The following is a 20,516-nucleotide window of genomic DNA, read 5'->3' on the forward strand; positions in this document are numbered from 1 at the left end:
TTTTTAGACCAGCTAACTTTCAGATTTCTGCAGTGCTTATTTTCTCCCAGTTGAGGGTTTGTTTGTTTTGTTTTGTTCCTGATTAAAAAGTAAGAATACGGCCAGGCGCAATGGCTCATGCCTTTAATCCCAGCATTTTGGGAGGCCGAGGTGGGCAGATCATCTGAGGTCAGGAGTTCGAGACCAGCCTAGTTAACATGGTGAAACCCCGTTTCTACTAAAAATAAATAAAATTAGTCAGGCGTGGTGGTGCATGTCTGTAAGCCCAGCTACTCGAGAGGCTGAGGCAGGAGGATCGCTTGAAACCGGGAAGTGGAGATTGCAGTCAGCTGAGATAGCGCCACTGCACTCCAGCCTGGGCAACAGAGCGAGACTTCGTCTCGAATAGAAAAAAAAAAAAGAAAAAGTAAGAATACATATACCTAGATACCACACAAGCATACCTTGGAGATATTGCGGGTTCAGTTCCAGACAACCACAACAAGTCACACAAATTTTTTGGTTTCCCACTACATATAAAAATTATGTTTATACTGTGCCATAGTCTATTAAGTGTGCATTAGCATTATGTCTAAACAATATACGTATCTTAATTTTAAAATGCTCTACTGCTAAAAAATGCTAACACTTATCTGAGCCTTCAGTGAGTCATATAGTCCTTTTTTGCTGGTGGAAGGTCTTGCCTTGAGGTTGATGACTGCTGATTGACCAGCGTGGTGGTTGCTGAAGGTTGGGTGGCTATGACAATTTCTTAAAATAGGACAGTAATGAAGTTGAAGTTTACTGCATTGATTGACTCATCCTTTCACAGAAGATTTATGTGCTGCTGTTTGATAGCATTTTACCCACAGTAGAACTTCTTTCAAAAACGGAGGCAATCCTCTCAAACCCTGATGCTACTTTATCAACTAAGTTTGTGTAATATTCTAAATCCTTTCTTGTCATTTCACCAGGAGTAGATCCATCTCAAGAAACCACTTTCTTTGCTCATCCATAAGAAGCAACTCCTCATCCCTTCAAGTTTAGCACAAGATTGTAGTAACTCAGTCACATCTGCAGGCTCCACTTCTAATTCTAGTTCTCCTATTTCCACCACGTCTGCAGTGACTTTCTCCATTGAAGTCTTAAAGGCCTCAAAGTTATCCATGAGCATTGGAGTCAGCTTCTTTCAAACTCTTGTTAATGTTGATATTTTGACCTCCTCCCATGAATCACAAATATTCTTAATGGCATCTAGAATGGTGAATTATTTTCATAAGGTTTCAGTTTACTCTGCCCAGATCTGTCAGAGGAATCACTATATATGGTAGCTATTGCCTTCTGAAATATTTCTCACATAAGAGTTGAAAAATGACTCTTTGATCCATGGGCTACAGAATGGATGTTGTGTTCATAGACATGAAAACAACATTAATCTCCCTGTACATCTCCATCAGCACTCTTGGGTGACCATGTGTACTGTCAGTGAGCAGTCATATTTTGAAAGGAATCTTTTCTTCTGACCAGTAGGTCTCAACAGTGGGCTTAAAATAAATATTCAGTAAACCATCCCATAAACAGATGTGCTTTCTTCTAGACTTTGCTGTTCCATTTGTAGAGCACAGGCAGAGTAGATTCAGCATAATTCTTAAGGGCCTTAGGATTTTTAGAATAGTAAATGAGCATTGGCTTCAACTTCAAGCCACCAGCTGCATTGGCCCTTAACAAGAGGGTTAGCCTGTCCTTTGAAGCTTTGGAACCAGACATTGACTTCTCTTTAGCTGTGAAAAGTCCTAGATGATATCTTCCAACAGCAGGCTGTTTCATCTACACTGAAAATCTGTTGTTTAGTGTGGCCACTCTCATCAGTGATAGCTGGATCTTCTGGATAACTTCCTGCAGTTTCTCCATCAGCACTTGCTACTTCACCTTCCACTTTTATGTTATGGAGATGGCTTCTTTGCTTAAACCTCATGAACTAATCACTGCTAGCTTCACACGTCTTCTGCAGCTTCCTCACCTCTCTCAGCCTTCATAGAATTGGAGAAGGTTAGGGCTTTGTTCTGGGTTAAGCTTTGGTTTAAGGGAATGTTTTGGCTGGTTTGATCTATCCAGACCACTCAAACTTTCTCCCTATCAGCAGGAAGGCCGTTTCACTTATCATTCATGTGTTCACCGGAATAGCATTTGTAATTTTCTTCAAGAATTTTTTCTTTGCATTCTACTGTTTGTTTTAATGGGCCTGCCTTTTGGCCTGTCTTGATTTTCTACATGCCTTCCTCACTAAGCTTAATCATTTCTAGCTTTTGATTGAAAGTGTGAGACAGCTGACTCCTCCTTTCATTTGAACACTTAGAGGCCATTATAGGGTTATTAATTGGCCTAATTTCAATATTTTGTGTCTCAGGGAATAGGGAGGCCTGAGGGGTAAGAGAGAGAGAGAGAGCTGCCATTCAGTAGCAGGGCAGTCAGAACACATGTGTACCACATTTATCGATTATGTTTGCCATCTTATGTGTGCTTTGTGACACCCCAAAACAGTTTCAATAGTAACATCAAAGATCACTGATCGGCTGGGCGCAGTGGCTCATGCCTGTAATCCCAGCACTTTGGGAGGCCGAGGTGGGTGTATCACCTGAAGTTAGGAGTTTGAAACCAGCCTGGCCAACGTGGCGAAGCCCCGTCTCTACTAAAAATTAAAAAAAAACAAAAACAAAAAAACTGGGTGTGGTGGTGGCACATGCTTGTAATCCCAGCTGCTCAGGAGGCTGTGGGAGGAGAATTGCTTGAACCTGGGAGGCGGAGGTTGCTGTGAGCCAAGGTTGCACCACTACACGCCAGCCTGGGCAATAAGAGAGAAACTCCGTCTCAAAAAAAAAAAAAAAAAAAAGCCACTGATCGTGGATCACCATAACAGAAATAATAGTAATGAAAAAGTTTGAAATATTGTGAGAATTACCAAAATGTGACAGCTGCATGAACTGGGCACATGCTGTTGGAAAAACAGTGCTGATAGACTTGCTCAATGCAGGATTGCCACAAACCTTCGATTATTAAAATACAAAAACAAACATGCATTATCTGTGAAGCATGATAAACTGAAGCACAGTAAGACAAGATGTGCCCATACTTGGCTTACTCTCCCTCATTCCCCATGATGTTTGTTCATTCTGCTTCTTGAATATGCCTTGAATTCATCCAGCTCCCTTCTCCCCCGCTAGCAGTACCTTGGCTGAGCCTCGTTTGTGTGTACCATAAATACATCTTAACTGATCTTGTCTTTCAGCCTGATCTTCTCCAGTTTATTTTCCATACCAAAGCAAGAGTGTGCTTTCTAAAATGTAAAATCCTGATTGTGTCACTTCTCCTTTGAAGCTTTTGTAGTTTGAGTTACTTGGAGATTAAAGTCCATCCCTGCAACTTGTCTGACAAGCCCCCAGATGCCTTGGCTTTTGCTTGCCTCAACCAGGCTGATTTTCTTTCCCATCCCCCTCTCCTTGCTTTCATCATGCTGAACTCACTTCTCCCTCTTGTTCTGTCTCTTGGAAACCTTCACATTTGCTGTCCCGTCAGGATCATTCTTCCTTGCCCACCACCTCCCTGCCACCCCCATGTTTTCACCTGGCTCCAGGTCTGTGCTTCACTGTCTCTTTTTCTTCACCTTTCCCAGCACCCCAGACCCTGCTTCCTTGGATCCCATGATAGTACTCCTCCTATCCAATTATACCATGCTTATTTGTCTTTCTCCTTAACACAATGTGAGTTTGGGTGGGCTGTGGCTGTTTTGCTCATCATTTTATCCCAGCTTCTGGCACATTGTCAGCACACTTCAAATATTTATTGGATGAAGTAATATTTGCAACTATTATTTCCTGTTTTGCAGTTTTATTTCTCTTTGTTTTCATTTAAGAATTAAAAAAAATTTTATGTCTTACAGATTTCCACAGATAAGATTACACAGGGAAATTTTTTTTTCTTCCAATCTTTGGAACAAAACAAACAGGTATTGTGGAAGGTGGAAAAATAGAAGAGACACTCAGAAATCAAGGTTTCTGTCTGGAGCAGTTTTGCAGTTATATGAAAGCACTTATTAAAAAATGTTAACTTCCCATAGTATTTATAAGTATCTTATTTTTTCAGATTACATTTTTCCTTCTTTGAAACCAAAACATTAGGAACCACAGTTCCAAAGAGACTTTACCACCAGTCTCAGTGTGTTCTCTCCTCCTGTTTGATTTAGGATCTGGGATTGGCACAAGACTCTGCTACCAGCACAAAGAGCCCAATCCTTCTTGGCAGTCTGGCTCATCAGATCTACAGGATGATGTGTGCAAAGGGCTACTCAAAGAAAGACTTCTCATCCGTGTTCCAGTTCCTACGAGAGGAGGAGACCTTCTGAGTGTGCCCTTTGGCCATGGACACTGTTGGGAACCAAACTCTGTCTCGGAGCCTCCTTTTAGCTCACTCCACAAGTAAATGGATTTAATCAAAGGTCACCTATCTGCTTTTGATTGTCTAGGTCACAGTAATCCCTAGGATTTTTCACCCATTTTTAACCCCTTATTCTTTTTGTCTTTTTAACAAACATACTATCTGAATTTTTTTTCTGCAAGCCACTGATTGATAGTCTCTGCTAACTAGCTGAATTGACCTTTTTACAAAGTTTGATCCCTGAGCATCCTCAACTAAATCATTGAATACTTCAATCAGGATATTATCTGCTTTACTTTACAAATAAAACCAAATCTTTTGTCAACAGGATGAAACCCATCTTAAAGGAAAGAAAAGGAATTGGTGTGAAGAGAGAAGTTAGAGAAGGGAAATGCAGTGAATTACTATCTGTGTCCATCAGGAAATTTGTCCTGTTAACCAAATGGTTACTGCACTACCAGGGTTACTGGTTTATTTTCCAGGGAGCTGATAAAGCAGGAGAACTGTTGCTGCATGTTTTCTATTTGGACTCTGTCACAATATGGTAGGATATCCCTCACCAACTCCCGACACTCAGCAGACTTGTTTTTATATCTTTTTCTTTCTTGTACATTCTTACTACGTATTTTTTGACTTAAGAATGACATCATTAGACCCATTTCAGAGCCAATGATGATATTTGCTTTAGATAATTATTATATTATTATAAATATAGCCATATTATTTTGAATTCAAATAAATTTCTATACTGGTAATACTTTCTTGGTGTTTTTGTTTCTCCCCATCATTTGGTGAACTAATGATCTGACAAACTGATGTTCACACTAATGGGGAAAGGATGGGAATAAAGAGAAAGGAGGGGAGGTCAAAAGGAACAAAGCTCTGAGTTGGCCAGTGGCAAGCCAGCATTTTGCTGCTTTACCTGAATCCTTATAGAGTATTCGTTTGAATGTTTTTTAGGTCATCAGTTCTCTAGGAATTCAGCCAGTGTTAAGTGTAACATGCCCCAATATGGAGCACAGTCACCACTTTTCCCACCTCAGCCTCTAGAAACATTCCAGGTAATAGACCTAGACACCAAATTTGGCAGAAGTATTATTACTTTCATCATTTTACTGGTGGTAAAAAAATTCCAGGCACTGTTATAAGTGCTGGGGATACAGTGATGAACAAGACACAAGATTTCTGCCCTTGCAGAGCATAAGTTCTGGTGTCTTATGCGTTTGTGACAGACAAGAAATATGTATTTTTCAGATAAGAAGAACTAAAAAGAAAAAGCAGGATAAGGGGGATGGATAGGGAGTGCCAGGGGTATTTTCTTAGGGTGATAAGGAAAGTTCTCCCCAATAAGGTGGCAATTGAGCAGAGGTAAGTAAGGGAGTAAGCAATGCAGGTATCTGAGAAACAAACATTCCAGGCAAAGGGGACAGAAAGTACAAAGGCCTAGAGGTAGGACAGTACTGAATATGAGGAATAACAGGGAGGCTATAAGTGAAGTGGCACAGAATGAGGGTAGCCAGATTATATGGGGCCTTGCAGGGTACGTTAGGACACTGGCTTTTATTCTGAGCAAAATGGGCAATGTATCAGTTAGCTTTTGCTGGACAACAAATCACCCCAAAATTTAGTGGCTTAAAACAACAAACATGTATTGTTTTTCAAGATTCTGTGTGTTGGCCATATTATTATTCTGGCCTAGACCAGCTCATCTGCAGCTAGAGTGTCTAGTTTGGCTTTACTCAGCTGGGACAGCTGGAATGGTTGGGGCTTCTCTCCATGTTTTCATGCATTCTCCAGGAGGCTAGTATGAATTTGTTCACATAGTGGTGGAAGCATCCCAGCAGCAGCATAGGACAAGCCCTGACTTTCTAAGCCTCTGCTTGCGTCATGTTTGTACTTTCCCCTTGGCCACAGCAAATGTCATAGCCAAGCCCAGAATCAGCATAGGAGGGGTCTGCATAAGAGTGTGGACACGAAGAGGGACATTATGGTGGCCTTTTTGCAAACAACCTATCACAAGCAGCCTGTGAAAGTTTTTCACCAGATTGATGTGATCTGACCTACTTTTTTAAAGGGATCACTCTGGATGCTGTGTGAAGAGTCTGTAGGAGCAAGGCTGGAAACAAGGAGACCAATTCGGAGGCAATAGTAATAATCCAGTTGAGAGGTGGTAGCTGGGACCAGAATGTTAAAATGATGGAGGAGGCAAGAATTGGTTAGATTCTGAACCTAGAAAACAGAGCCAGTAACTGATGGATGGCGTGAGACAGAAAGTAGGGAGTCAGGGATAATCCCACTGTCAGTGGCCTGAGAAAGCAGAAGAAAGAAGTCGCCATTTCCTATATGGGGAAGATCATGGGAGGAAGATTTGGGGAGGATTGTAGGAAGTTTAGGAGAAAAAAATCAGGGATTTATATGGATGCCTTAATAGACATCTAAGTAAAGAAGAACAAAAGTCCAAGGACTGAGCCCTGTGTTACTGTAACTTTAGTGGTTAGGAAAATGAGGGGGGACAAGCAAATGAGACTGAAGCAGAGAGATCAGTAAAGTAGGGAAAAAACATGGAAGCAGTGTCCCGGGAGCCAAATGAAAACAGTATTTTAAGGAGGGAATGATGATCTGTGAGTTGAGTAATAGGGCTGAGAATCATTTGGATTTGGCAAAAGAGCTATCACTGGTGACTTTTTCAAGAGTTTTGGTGGAGTCTTGCAAATGAGAGTTGGATTGAGAATGGGAGAGGAATTGGAAACAGTAAGTATAGAGAATTCTTGAAGAGCTTTGCTGCAGAGGAAAACAAATGGGATAGACATTGGCAGCAAATAAGGGATCAGGAGGAGTTTTATTATATTTTTAAAATAGGAAATATTATGGGATTATACGGATGGAAGTGGAATGATCCAGTAACGAGGGGGAAAGTAATGACGCAACAGAGAGGATGTTTGCTAAATGATATCTTTTGAGTAGTTGAGAGGGAAGGGGTTTAACTGTGCCCAAATCTCTGCAAATTAAAGGAACCAGCAAAAACAGATCACATTTCAGCCCATCAGCATCTTACATGAAGGATAGAATAGAATTGTAATTAATTATACAGTTTTCAACATGAACAAAATATTTGTGCTGGAAAGGAATTACCTCTGAGTGTGACCCTGTACAAGCCACCCTCTACTGACCATTTTCTCATCTATGAAGTTGTCATAAACAATCTAGCTTAATATTAAATGCTTTCTGGAAATGAAAACAAAAGATATAAGGACAATCACAGATGATAGCAGCATATGGAAAAACTGGAACCCTTATACATTGCTGCTGGGAATATAAAATGGTGCAGCCACTTTGGAAAATAGCTTGGTAATTCCTCAAAAGATTAAACAGTGTTGGCACATGATCCAGCAATTTCATTCCTAGATGTATAACCAAGAAAGGAAAAAAATATATCCACACAAAACTTGTACACAAATGTTCATAGCAGCATTATTCATAATAACTAAAAAGTGGAAACAATCCAAATATCCCCCAACTGATGATTGGATGAACAAACTGTTATAGCTGCACAATGGAAGATTGCTTGGCCATACGAAGGAATAAAGTACTGATCCATGCTACCACATGGATGAACTTAAAAACATACCAGGTGAAAGGCGGCAGATACAAAGGACCACATATTGTATGATTCTACTTATTTGAAGTATTGGATAATAGGCAAATTCATACAGACAGTAGACGAGTGGTTTCCAGGGACTGGAGAGGGGGAAATGGGGAGTGACTGCTAATGGATATGGAGTTTTTTGGGGGGAGTGATGAAAATGTTCTGGAATTAATAGTGATGGTTCACAACTTTGTGGATATATTTTAAAATCACTGAGTGGTATACTTGTAAATAGTGAATTACATCTCAATTTTTAAAAAGCCTAAGGAAAATATCATGAGTTAAGATCTTTTGATAAGTGGTTCTCAACTGTGGCAGTTTTGCTTGCCAGGGGGGACACATGGCAATGGCTGGCGACATTTTTGGTTGTCCATTTTACTGTTATTTAGTGGGTGGAGGCCAAGAATGTTGCTAAAACTCTTACAATGCACGGGCCTGCACCCACAACAATAGTTATCCTGCCCAAAATGCCAGTCAGGCAAAGTTTAAGAAACACTGCTCTAGGTGTACATTCCACAGGACCTGAACTCAGCATATCAAAACCTGAGCTCATTTGCCCCCAGAGCCCTGCTTCTCCTTCTGGTCCTATCCCACGACTCCTCCCAAGCTTTCAGGACCCATCCCTGACTCCTCCACTCCTCCACCCATTCTCCATAGCTAATTCTAAATCTCTAGTGCCTATTACAGGCCCTCACCAGTTCTTATCTAGGGCAGCAGTCCCCAACATTTTTGGCACCAGGGACTGGTTTTGTGGAAGACAGTTTTTCCATGGGTGGTGGTTGGAGGAATGGTTTTGGGCTGAAGCTGTTCCACCTCAGATCATCAGGCATTAGATTCTTGTAAGGAGCGCACAACCTAGATTCCTCACATGTGTGTTCGCAGTAGGGTTCAGGCTCCTAGGAGAATCTAATGGAGCTGCTGATCTGACAGGAGACAGAGCTTAGGCAGTAACGCTTGCTCACCGGCTGGCCACTCACCTGTCCTGCAACCCAGTTCCTAACAGGCCACGGACCAGGTCAGTACTGGTCCTCAGCCCAGGGTTTGGAGACCCCTGATCTAGGGCACTTCAGTATCTGCAGCGACACCTTTTATTTTTCCTAACAGCTTTTTAAAGGTATAGTGTACATACAATGAAATTTGCTCCTTTTATACAATGAATGATTTTTAGTAAATTTAGAGTTTTACAACCATCACCACAATTCAGTTTTAGAACATTTCCATCACCCCTGCAAAATCCCTTGGGTCCATTTGTAATCACTCCTCATTCTCCCTGCCCCCAGCCATTGGCGGCTACTAAGCTTTCTGATTCTAGATTTAAAGCTGCTTCTTGGCCACCAGCCTGGTTTTATTTCCCAATTGCTGAGCACTGCTGCAAGAGAGGTCTTTCTAAGACTGAAATCCAATCCAGCCAACCCCGTTTAGAATGTTTGAGCCTAGGATACAGTCTGGTCTCCAAAGCCATCCTGCTGGGGCTTCTATTTCACCAGCACCACTGCCCACAATACTTGTCTTTTCCCAAACGTGCCATGCTTTGCACACCTCAGTACATTTGCACATGCCATTTCTTCCATTTGGAATGCCGCCCCTTCTGGCACCGTGACCGGTTTGGCACTGTTATCTTCTAAAAAGCCTTCCTCAGCTACTTCAGACTCAGTCGTTTCCACTTTGTTTTCATAGCAGTTTGTTGATATCTTTCTCATCATAGGACTTGCCCTGTTACATTACATTTGCAGCTTTGCTCATTTGTCTTCACCAGACTGTGAGCTGGACGGCAAAGAATGTGTCGTATCAGCTTTGAGGTTTGTGTTGAGTTCAGCACGTAGTATTAAGAGCTCAATAAGCGTTTGAATAAATGAATGAGTGAAAGCTAGGGCATTACATTTATGTTAGGTGAATTACTGACTGCATAAACGTTTTCTTAAAGATTCTTGCTTAGCAGACCAAGTTTATTAGTCAAAAGTTTAGCTTTTGCTGTTAAAACTGGAGAAATTCTGGAAAAGAGAAAGTATGCATTTTTGGTAGCAGGCTTAGTCTAAACTTTTATGTACTTGCATACAGTAAAGCATGCACCTATTTCCCCTTATGGAGCACAGCAGTTGCAAATGTAATCTTACATAACATGCTATGTAGACCTTGAGACATGAGATGAATCTCAGAATACTAGGTTTGATTTATTGAAGGGAATCTGTAAATAGGTGTCTGAGAGACTGCCATCCTACTGATCTGACACCATTATAATGGAGCACACGGCTCAGCCACAGCTGAGTCCACATGTAAGTGAACACCAAATGAACTGGGCCTACTCCTTGGCCATTCTTCACATTACACAAATTTCTATCTTGTTTTCTAAGCAATCAGAAATGTGTATATTATGTCCACATTGTAGGGGGGAGAAAGGCAAATCTGAGCAGAGAATGGGGCAAAATTATCCGTGTACATAAATTCTACCCAGGCTACTGTCAGAAGCCTGCTGCTGCTGAGGAAAACAGCGCGAGTTACCACCAGCCTCAGCTGCGGTAACTGCACCCTTGAGCATTCTCAAATGGCCAGCCAATGGGGAGGCATCTGCCTGAGTGGGGTTTTTAGCCATCTTTCAGTTCAATTGAAGAGGGAGCTTAAGGACATCATAGGGATTTGTAACATTCCATGCAAGGTGTCAGACCCATAAACTAGCGTGTCCATCATACCGATGCGCAAGTGGAATCGTCTCTCATTGGTGGCAGACAGATTGAAGATGACCTTTTGCTATGTAATTGTATTCATCATTTAATAATTCAAGAATATCTAAAGGGGATGAAGACTTCTTTATTCAGATTAGAGCATTAATAGGAAAACACAGTAAATCAGAAGCCCTTTGCAACCAGCCTACAGGGAGTGCTTTCGAATGCCTTGGTTACAAGAATGGTTACTGGGCTGGGAGACAGAAGACCTGAGTTCTAGCCCTAGGTCAGCAGTAAGCTGTGTGTGTTGTAGATCTGTTTCCTTCTCTTTAAAATGAGGGCATCCCATTGATCTTTAAGGTTTGTTTTAGCTCTAAAATTCTGATTCCCCGTAGTTAAGGGTTTAAGAAAACATGAGGCATGTGCTTCTGACAGTTTTTGGACTCTCTCTGGTTAGGTATTATTTATTGCTCATATAGCCATCTCATTTATTAAGGTTTTTTTTATAGCCAGGAATAGATTCAGAGATCAATACCTTTTTATGAATGATAGTCCGTCATGCCTGGTAAAGAGATAGCAAGAAAGCTCATCTAGAATGAGCCACTTGAATAAACCTGACACATAAGCTTAGCTTCGAGCTGCATTTTGGCAGGCCTCTCTGTGAAATAATGACATTGGCAGAGGAAGAAACTATGGAAACCTTCTTCACAGCCAGACTCATAAAATCAAAAGCAGGTTTGGGGTGTGTTTCTCAGCCCTGGCTGTATATGCAAATCCCATGACTTTTTGAGTGCAGCATTTTATCTTCAAAAGGACAAAATTTGGCATTTGCTGTAGTCATTAAAAATGATAAATGCCTAAAATACTTTAGAGTTTGGATTACTGTGGGTTAGAATAAATATTGTGTCAATACTAAACAGGATTTTAGAGTGGAAAACTTATCATGGACATTGTCAAATCAAAACTTAAAATCTTTTCACTATTTTCCCTTTAATCATACGAATTGAGCATAATTGTTGCCAGTTCTCCTTGTAAAAATGATGGTGTGGGCCTTTTGGAAGTGAATTACTCCTCCCAGCACCACTAAGAGATAGCCTTGTGCCCTGAAAGAGTTAATTCACTTCCAGATGGTGCTTTTCAGCCCCTCTGAGGAGTTCAGATGATATCAAGTTCACTAGTCTTTTACGTTTGTTTTGTGCCTCTTGAACTTCGTTTGTATACCATTTATGGATAGAACTGAAGTATTCTATGGTAATTTTAGACTATTTGAGACCTTTTCCAGAAATTTTACTTTAGAGTTCCAATCCCAGAGACTCCAGAGCAAATGCAGCTTTCACCTCATCTCTCTCTCCCTCCCCTTAATGACCTTAACCCTGACCTGAGGACCACTCTCTTTAAGTGCCAAACATGATTCATTCTCCTTGCTTGGTTTAGTTTTGTTCCTTTAATGAGCCAAGATGACCAGGAGACCTGATAGCTTATTTGCGCTAATGTAAGTATGCTCTACTAGTTAACTCCTAACTCATTTATTTGGCTTTTACTTTGCCTAGCATTGACCCTTTGTCTCAGAGATGAAATGTCTATGTCTTAGACAAAGAGATGCAAACAGTTGACATAAACAAGAGTCAGGATACAGACTACTACCCTAGAGTGAAACATAAAACAAACTGCTGGAGAGGGAGAGTATCTTTATATCCTGTACCTCAACTGCCTTATTATAGTTCCAGTATAAATGTTCATTAACATGTTTTATTATACAGTTAAAGCCTAATGCGCTCTGGTTCAGACTACTTTCCTCTTGTGAGTTCTAGGAGTCATCGTATCTCCAAGTTAAAATTTTTCATGTTTGTCACTTTGTGATCCGAATGTCTTATTTCTCCAGCCTCTATAATTTCTGATTCTGCTTATGTGTGCAGGCGTGCTTTTCTGACTTGAGTTTAATACATTGTCTCTGATTTTTTTTTTTTTTTTTCAAAGTTGCAATGGCAGAACTGGGCCATCAAGGATGCTTAGGTGATAAGCTGGAAGAGACTTTTAAGGAGAAGATTTATGATGGGTTTAGTTTCCCTGTTGTCCAGCTTGCCACTTTCAGCCGAATTCATTTTGGATTGGTAGGGGGTATGTCCATGGGGTTCTGACAAATGTGTGTTTATCCTTGTGAATTTATGCTCACTTCAGTGTCCAAAAAAAAAAATCTATTAAAAACTGATATGACTTTGAACAGTGGCTTGGTCCCAGATTATGGCCTTTCCTGGCCATCCCATTTAATTTCTGGCTGGACCATCTAGTGACATTAAAAGCTGCGCCTTCCAAAGCTGGATGTTCCCTGCATTGCACTGTACTCATTGCAGTTTAGTCTAGTCCCTTTTATAGATCAGTGACACCTTGAAGCTTGTATACCTGAGTCACCACAAATCTTAAAAGATGCAATTTTCTTGGCAGCTTTATCCTCCTAAGATGAATTGGATGGTGGGAGTGAAGGACAGGGTTCTAATCTCTGTGTTAGGACCAGGGACGATAGAGACCTCTGTCTTGGCACTGGGAAGCTGCTGGCTGAAGGACTAAAAGAAGGGTTTCTTAAGTGGTTAGTTACATGCTGGAATCTTTGTTGTGGTTTTTAAAACAATCTGCTTGTTCTCTAAAAGAACCTGTTTGTGCTTCTCCTTGAAAAGTACCAGTGGCATTCCCTCACCTACGATACAGCTTTAGGTACTTACTCTCTTCAAAAGAAATAAAATTTCAAAGAAAATTCTTCTAAGGTAGTCAAAGAGTTATCAAATCTGGAGAGCTGGGGAATCTTTTCTTGTGTTAGCCCTGTTATGCCAGATGGTTTCCTTAAAAAAATCATGAATGTATTCTGCGCGGTCAGGCATTGTCATCTTTGCAGAGAACTGTCTTTGCCTAATGTCCTGTCTGATGGGCCATTCTATGTATTATATGCTACATAATCTCCATAAATGTATACTGTGGTCCATAAAACTGCCGTACTGTTTTCAGAAACTAGTAATTCACAAAGTAAACCTGAGACAGTGCTGTTAATAAACACAAATTGCAAACAAGAAGGTAGTAAGTGGAAATAATGCACTCATTTAAGGAGTCATAAAGCCTTTGATCTTACTTTGAAGGAAAGAGTCTATGTTTAAACTACCCATTCAGGGACAGCCAGATGCCCATAAAGAGCAGTGCTTTTTAGTTTGATAGAAAATCACTGAGGCCTGTCTAGCAGGTCTGGTTTGTAAACAGATTAGTTAAAGGCTCATCAGGACTGATTTGCATAGGTTTCAGCAAGCCTCAGTCACTTAATGAGCAATGCCATTTCCAGGTTGGGAAGAACACCATTTCCCCCCCCTAGCTAGAAGTCTTAGATCATTACTTTGTGGGAAAGGAAAAGAATATTCATATAAAGTGAACTCTTGCTGTCCTCCACTAATGGGAAAATGATGACCTAAGGCTTGCTTTGCTTGCTGTAAATGGTGAAGGTTGTAATGAAAGAAATAGGTGATGAGTTTGAAATTAGGTTACAAAAAAGGTTTTCCTACCCTTCTCTATTGTTAGAGAGACAAAAGAGGACTAATGTGAGTTATAATAGAGAAAGTAAATGCACTGCAGACACAGACCACAAATATGTATCCACAAATGTTTATGGAGGACCTCCTTGGAGCCTGGCTGTGTGTGAAGGGTGAGACATCCCATGCTGCCCAAGGCAGAGAGAGCGTCTGCTTGCACCAAGCCTTCCTTCTGGGGCCATCATTACAGAGAAATGGGAACAGCAGAGGAAAAGAATTCGGCAGTTTAAGCACAGGTTTTGAAATTTCTACCAGTGAGCCGCTATTTGCTTGAAAGATGGCAAGACCAGTATTTCCAGAGAGAGCAAATCCTCTGATCAATCTTACTGCACTTTTATTTTTGAGTTTCAGAATAATGGGCAATCACCTTCCTGTCAGTAACTAAGAACCTCTCTTCTCCTTAAATGTTGGAGTGAGAAAAATGTCCAAAGAGGCAGGGCATGGTGGCTCACACCTGTAATCCCAGCACTTTGGGAGACTGAGGTGGGCAGATCACTTGAGGTCAAGAGTTCGAGACCAGCTGGCCAGCATGGCAAAACCCCATCTCTACTAAAAATACAAAAATTAGCCAGGCATGATGGTGCGTGCCTGTAATCCCAGCTACTAAGGAGGCTGAGGCATGGGAATCACTTGAACCCTACTGGCAGAGGTTACAGTGAGCCGGGATTGCACCACTGCACTCTAGCCTGGGCAACAGAGTGAGACTCCATATCAAAAAAAAAAAAAAAAAAAAGAAAAAATGTCGAAAGAAAGCCTTTGCCTATTTTGATCACTCAATAGATAACAAACGGAGCAGCTCAGTAGAAACAAAAACTTAGAAACTGCTTATTCTTAACTTTGAAAAATATTAACTTTGAAAAATAAGCAGTTTCTGAGTAAAACAAAGTGATCTCTGAAGTTTTCAACTGACTTCCAAGCATGCAGTGAGCTGCTGGGGGACAGTGGGTGCTTCTTTGTCTGGCTTGCAGCAGCAGCATCCTGCTTATGGGAGATGTTTTTTAAATATTGTCAACGTTGGCAACATTAACTTGCTCAGCTAGAAACGTGGGTTTAAATAGCAACCTTTGGCCTTTGGGTCCTGCCTTGTCAAGGCCAAGGACCTCAGCCTTAACCCTGCTTCCTAGAAGCGAGATCAAATCAGCACTCTCCTGTAAATGTCACCTTGGATCCATTGCACTCAGGAAGACACAGTGCAGCTCTGGGAAGTGTTAGAAGAGAGCCTGGGGACAATTTCATACTGGCATGTGCAAGACTCCGGGTCCCGTCCAGGTAATTCAGATGGATAGCGGGTGTAAAGGGAGGCCATGCCCTCTGTCTCTCCAGATGGATTTGATTAGGCTAAGGAGGAAGAGGAGGCCTTGTTAGTCTGCTTGTGAAGATGGCTAGGGAGAGCATTCTAGTAAAATCTACTTGAGACCAGGTAAGACCGTTGCATCCCTCCCTAGGAAAACTGGAGGTATTCTGTATCTCTCAAGGCACCATGTGTGAGGCCTCAGAGGGCCTTGCAGTCCCTCTTGCTGGCACCTGTCCCCAACCCCACTACTTTCTGATGGGGAGATCTCCTCTAGCTTGACTTTCTCCACATCTCTCAACTTCCATGTCAGCACAGACCTGCATCTTACAGGCAGAGACCTCCTGTATTCATTCATCTTAAGCTGTTTTATGTAATAGTATTGAAAAGTGATTCAGATCCTTTTCCACGCCCTGGTCTCCTTACTGGGCTCTTTAGATGGGCACTGACAAGGAGGCTCCAACCCACCTACCTACTGAGGAGGCCTCTTGATGCGTGGCAGCACCTGCATTTCTACCACAGGCGGGCATGAGGCAAATGAGCATGTCCACTGCCTGAGTAGATGTTCAAACACGAGCTCCATAAGGGCAGGGACCATGGTTTTGTGACTGAGGTATCACAAGCACCTGGCACATTGGATGGATCCCACACACGGCATTTGTTTGGTGCATGAGTGAATGAACAAATGAATGAGAAAACCCCAGTTTTTATTAGTAATTCTCTTGAATTACTAATAAAATTACTAAGGAACTAGTAATTCCCTTTCCTTTAGCTGTCCAGGAACACAGGCAAAGCCAAAGCTCCCAGGGTCCCGATTCCATGGGCTCTAAAGCAGGAAGGATTGGAGGAAATGAGGGACTGATTGTAGTGACGCAGGTTTGCCAAGTCTTAGGAAGCCCAGCCGCAGTATTTGGAAGCTTTCCCTGAGTTAGAAACATGAACACATAACCTCTGTTATTACGGGCCCAGGGTCAATTCCAAGGCATCAGGAAGAGGCCCTCTAAACATCCCTTTATACACATAAATCACTAGCACAGTTTCTAACCTGTAGTAGATGCTTAATAAATGCCTTTGCTCTCAGAGTGACTGCATCTGATTACTGGCAGGTAGGATCTTTGATTGGAGTCACGAGCCTGTTACATTGAAATGCTGCTGTGCTACTCAAGCTTAGAGAACACAGAAGCCCACCATAGCAGGAGACCAGAAACTGCTTAATCTCATTTCATTTAATGTATCTTAAGTGAGATATGTCTAAACACTCTGCTTTATTTTACAAATTTATAATCAACTTTTGAAAATGATGAAAGCCATCCTTTGCTGCCCTACTCACCTCCCACATCCTTCAACACTGTATTAAAAGTTAGGCCACAGAGAGTTCAGGCCTGAGTTCTAAACCCAGCAATACCATTTTCTAGTGTGGGCTTCAGCAGGTGACTTAGCCTCTCTCAGTGCCAGTTTTCTCATCATAACATACGGATAACAGTAACTGTCCCAGGGGATAATTGAAAGGCTTAAATAAGACAGTGTAGGTACAGGGCATGGCATGGTGTCTGCCACACAGTTAATGCTCACTAAAACTTACGAGCTCTTATTATGAGCTACTGGTAACCAAGAAGCCAGTTGGTGAAGAGCAAACTTGGTAAATAAAAGACTGCCATCAGCCATCTTCTACCTCAAATGGTTTCTGGTTAGTTAGCAAGAGGGTATTTGAATCTGCTTGTGGGAGATTTTTCTTCTCTAGTGCTGTAGGACCCAGTAGAGGTAGTGAATACGAAAAGCCTGGCTCTCTCAAACTTGGCAGAAGATAAGTCAGAAATGTGCAGACTCACTGGCTGTATCTGCTAAGACAAAAGCAGTGGTCTGGCTGGGCGCAGTAGCTCACGCTTGTAATCCCAGCACTTTGGGAGGCCGAGGCGGGCGGATCACGAGGTCAGGAGATCGAGACCACGGTGAAACCCCGTCTCTACTAAAAATACAAAAAATTAGCCGGGCGTGGTGGCGGGCGCCTGTAGTCCCAGCTACTCGGAGAGGCTGAGGCAGGAGAATGGTGTGAACCCGGGAGGCGGAGCTTGCAATGAACCAAGATTGCACCACTGCACTCCAGCCTGGGCGACAGAGCGAGACTCTGTCTCAAAAACAAACAAACAAACAAACAAACAAACAAACAAACAAAAAAGCAGTGGTCAGCAAGGTCATATTCTGGGAGACAGATCTTGCTGAATGAATTCCACTCAGAGCTGGGGCTTTAGCGCAGCCCATGGCTGTGAGTGCTCAGCCCAGTGGGGCAAATGGTGGCTTCAAGTCCTCTCTCCTGTGCAATCCTTCCCTACCCCATTCTTTGATGTGAAAAATGGACACTTTGTCAATCTCATGTAAAGTGCTATGCAGATGCAGTTTCAAAGCACTTTCCCACCTCCCTGTCCCTGAGTCTTTCCCATTTAGAAATTCTGAAGCTGCCAGACAAGCAGACATCACTCTAAACCAAACTGGAGATTGCTAGCTAAATGTCTGCAAACCCAGGGACTCAGCTGGTGCACAGCTGATGGGAGTGTAGACTGATAAAAATCTTGCTGGAGAATCATTCGCCAATAGATTTTAAAAACACTCATTTATAATTAAACACCGAAATATTTACAAATGTATTCATTCATCTTAGCTTGTTTTATATAATAGTATTGACAAGTGATTCAGATCCTTTTCCATGCCCTGGTCTCCTTATTGGGCCCTTTCTAGCCAAGCTTTGCCAGGCTCAGTGCAGCTGGTGAAGAGGTTTGGCTTTGGAGGTGGCAGTGAAGTAGGAACAGCCACCACAAAACTGTAGGAACCGCCAGGGATGGTGGCTCACGCCTGTAATCCCAGGCACTTTGGGAGGCTGAGGCTGGCAGATCACAAAGTCAGGAGTTTGAGACCAGCCTGGCCAACATGGTGAAACTCCATCTCTACTAAAAATACAAAGATTAGCCGGGTGTGGTGGTGGGTGCCTGTAATCCCAGCTACTCCAGAGGCTGAGGCAAGAGAGTTGCTTGCACCCAGGAGGCAGAGGTTGCAGTGAGCCAAGATTATGCCACGGCACTCCAGCCTGGGTGACAGAGCAAGACTCCATCTCAGGGGAAAAGAAAAAAAAAAAGAACCATAGGAACCCTGGAATGTTCCCTACCACTGTTAAATTGTCAATAGGGCATGACATGGCTGGTGAAAATTGTCTATCCATCCTCACTTGCAGCCATCCACAGCTCTCCTAGTTACTGACCTGTAGTAGATCCTTAACAAATGCCCTAGGCAGGGAATACAAATAACTGCATATAGCCAGCCAAACATGCTTCCAGCATAATAGAGCCATAGAATGTAAATAGAGCTCATAGTAAAATAGAGCTACGGGAAACAGGAAGATGGCATGGGGAAGGAAAGTGGATTAGAGAGTGAGCTGCCATTGTTTAGGATAGTATCTTAGGACATAAAGAATAGAACAGGAGCTTTGGAATATAGCAGACTTGTATTTGAGTACCTGAATTACCAATAAACAGCAAACTACTTAACACTCCTGAAGCTTGGTTTCCTTATCTCTAAAATGGAGAAGCAGGCTGGCACTGTGGTTCATGTTAACAATCCCAGCACTTTGGGAATCTGAAGCGGGAGGATCACTTGAACCCAGGAGTTGGAGATCAGCCTGGGCAACATAGTGAGCCCTATCTCCACTAAATAAAAATAAAAATTAGCTGGGTGTGGTGGCACACGCCTATAGGTCCAGCTACTGAGAGGCTGAGACAGGAGGATCACTTGAACCCAGGAGTTTGAGGCTATAGTGAGCTATGATCACACCACTGTACTCCAGCCTGAGCAACAGAGCAAGACCCTGTCTCTAAAAAAAAAAATAATTAAAATAAAATAGGAAAAGCAATTTGTAGAGCTATTGGGAGAATTAAATGAAAGAGCATATACAAAACATCTGACCCAGGGAAGGTACTCAATAAAAATGAGTTTCATTTTCAAATACTTTGTCCTGTTGTCTCCTTAAGAAATCTTTATTACATAATGTGTGATTTCAGATTCAAAAAACATGATCAATGTGACATCTCTAAAACTCTGTTATGTCCCAGATATGAACAGTCTGATTTATATCGTATATGTAGTTTCCACTATCTTAGTGGGGTTTTAAGGAATTTGCCCTTGTAGTGACCTTTTTGATTAAAGACTCTGCTAAGAAGTTGGTTAAATAACAAAGTATGGATTATTAAGTCCAAGAGTAGCATTTAAAAAATATGATTACCTAAAATGTGGTGCTTCCAGTAAGCACTGTGTTTAACATCAGGTGAGTTGTACTGATATCTTTTGCATAACTAACAGATGGCTTTGAAGTTTACTCAAAAGACAATTAAAAAGGCTGGTCAGGCAAGGGATGGCGGGATGTTTTAAAGCCTGCTTTTACCCAAGCATTCCATGCAGATAAGCACCAGGGTAGAGGAAGAATAAGAAATGGTCTTCTAAGCTTAAGTGTTCTGTTTCACTTCCTTCTGTCCCAAGTAGTTGCTAAAGTAATTTATAATTTGGAAAGCTGTGATCACCCTACCTGAAGCAGTAAAATCTCATGGTGGGGCCTCCTAATTTATCACCGGCAGTAAATGCTAACAAATTATACTGTACTAAAAGCCATTGCCCAGGAGTTTAGCCCAGAAGACACCAAGGCAAAGCCTTTTTTTTTTTTTTTTTTTTTAATCAGGATGAGTGAATGTTTAGTCTACTGGATATTTTTCAAGCTTACATTTTTATATTATACCTTTTGGTTTTTTGAACCAGATCCAAGTTTGACTGGTATTTGCAGTAATGTACTCTTTGTTTTCCCTTTATTTCCCATCTCACTGTTACCTCTATCCTAGTGGAGCCTTTCCAGTGTTTGAAGAGGGCAAACATTGATCTAGCCTGAAGTTAGAACAGGAAAATATGTG

At 41.8% G+C, this 20,516-nt stretch overlaps 1 protein-coding gene across 1 annotated transcript in view; it reads left to right on the top strand.

Annotated features, from left to right (window-relative positions):
- Nucleotides 1–5,165, top strand: part of HIBADH (3-hydroxyisobutyrate dehydrogenase) — a 136,545-nt gene extending 131,380 nt beyond the window's left edge. The window contains exon 8 of the mRNA XM_055293592.2: nt 4,220–5,165. Coding sequence (XP_055149567.1) covers nt 4,220–4,378 — 159 coding nt within the window. The 3' untranslated portion in view covers nt 4,379–5,165. The remainder of the gene's footprint in view (nt 1–4,219) is intronic.
- Nucleotides 5,166–20,516: the final 15,351 nt, after the last annotated feature.

The sequence above is a fragment of the Symphalangus syndactylus genome, chromosome 9, assembly GCF_028878055.3.
Source record: "Symphalangus syndactylus isolate Jambi chromosome 9, NHGRI_mSymSyn1-v2.1_pri, whole genome shotgun sequence".
Lineage (NCBI taxonomy): Eukaryota > Metazoa > Chordata > Mammalia > Primates > Hylobatidae > Symphalangus > Symphalangus syndactylus.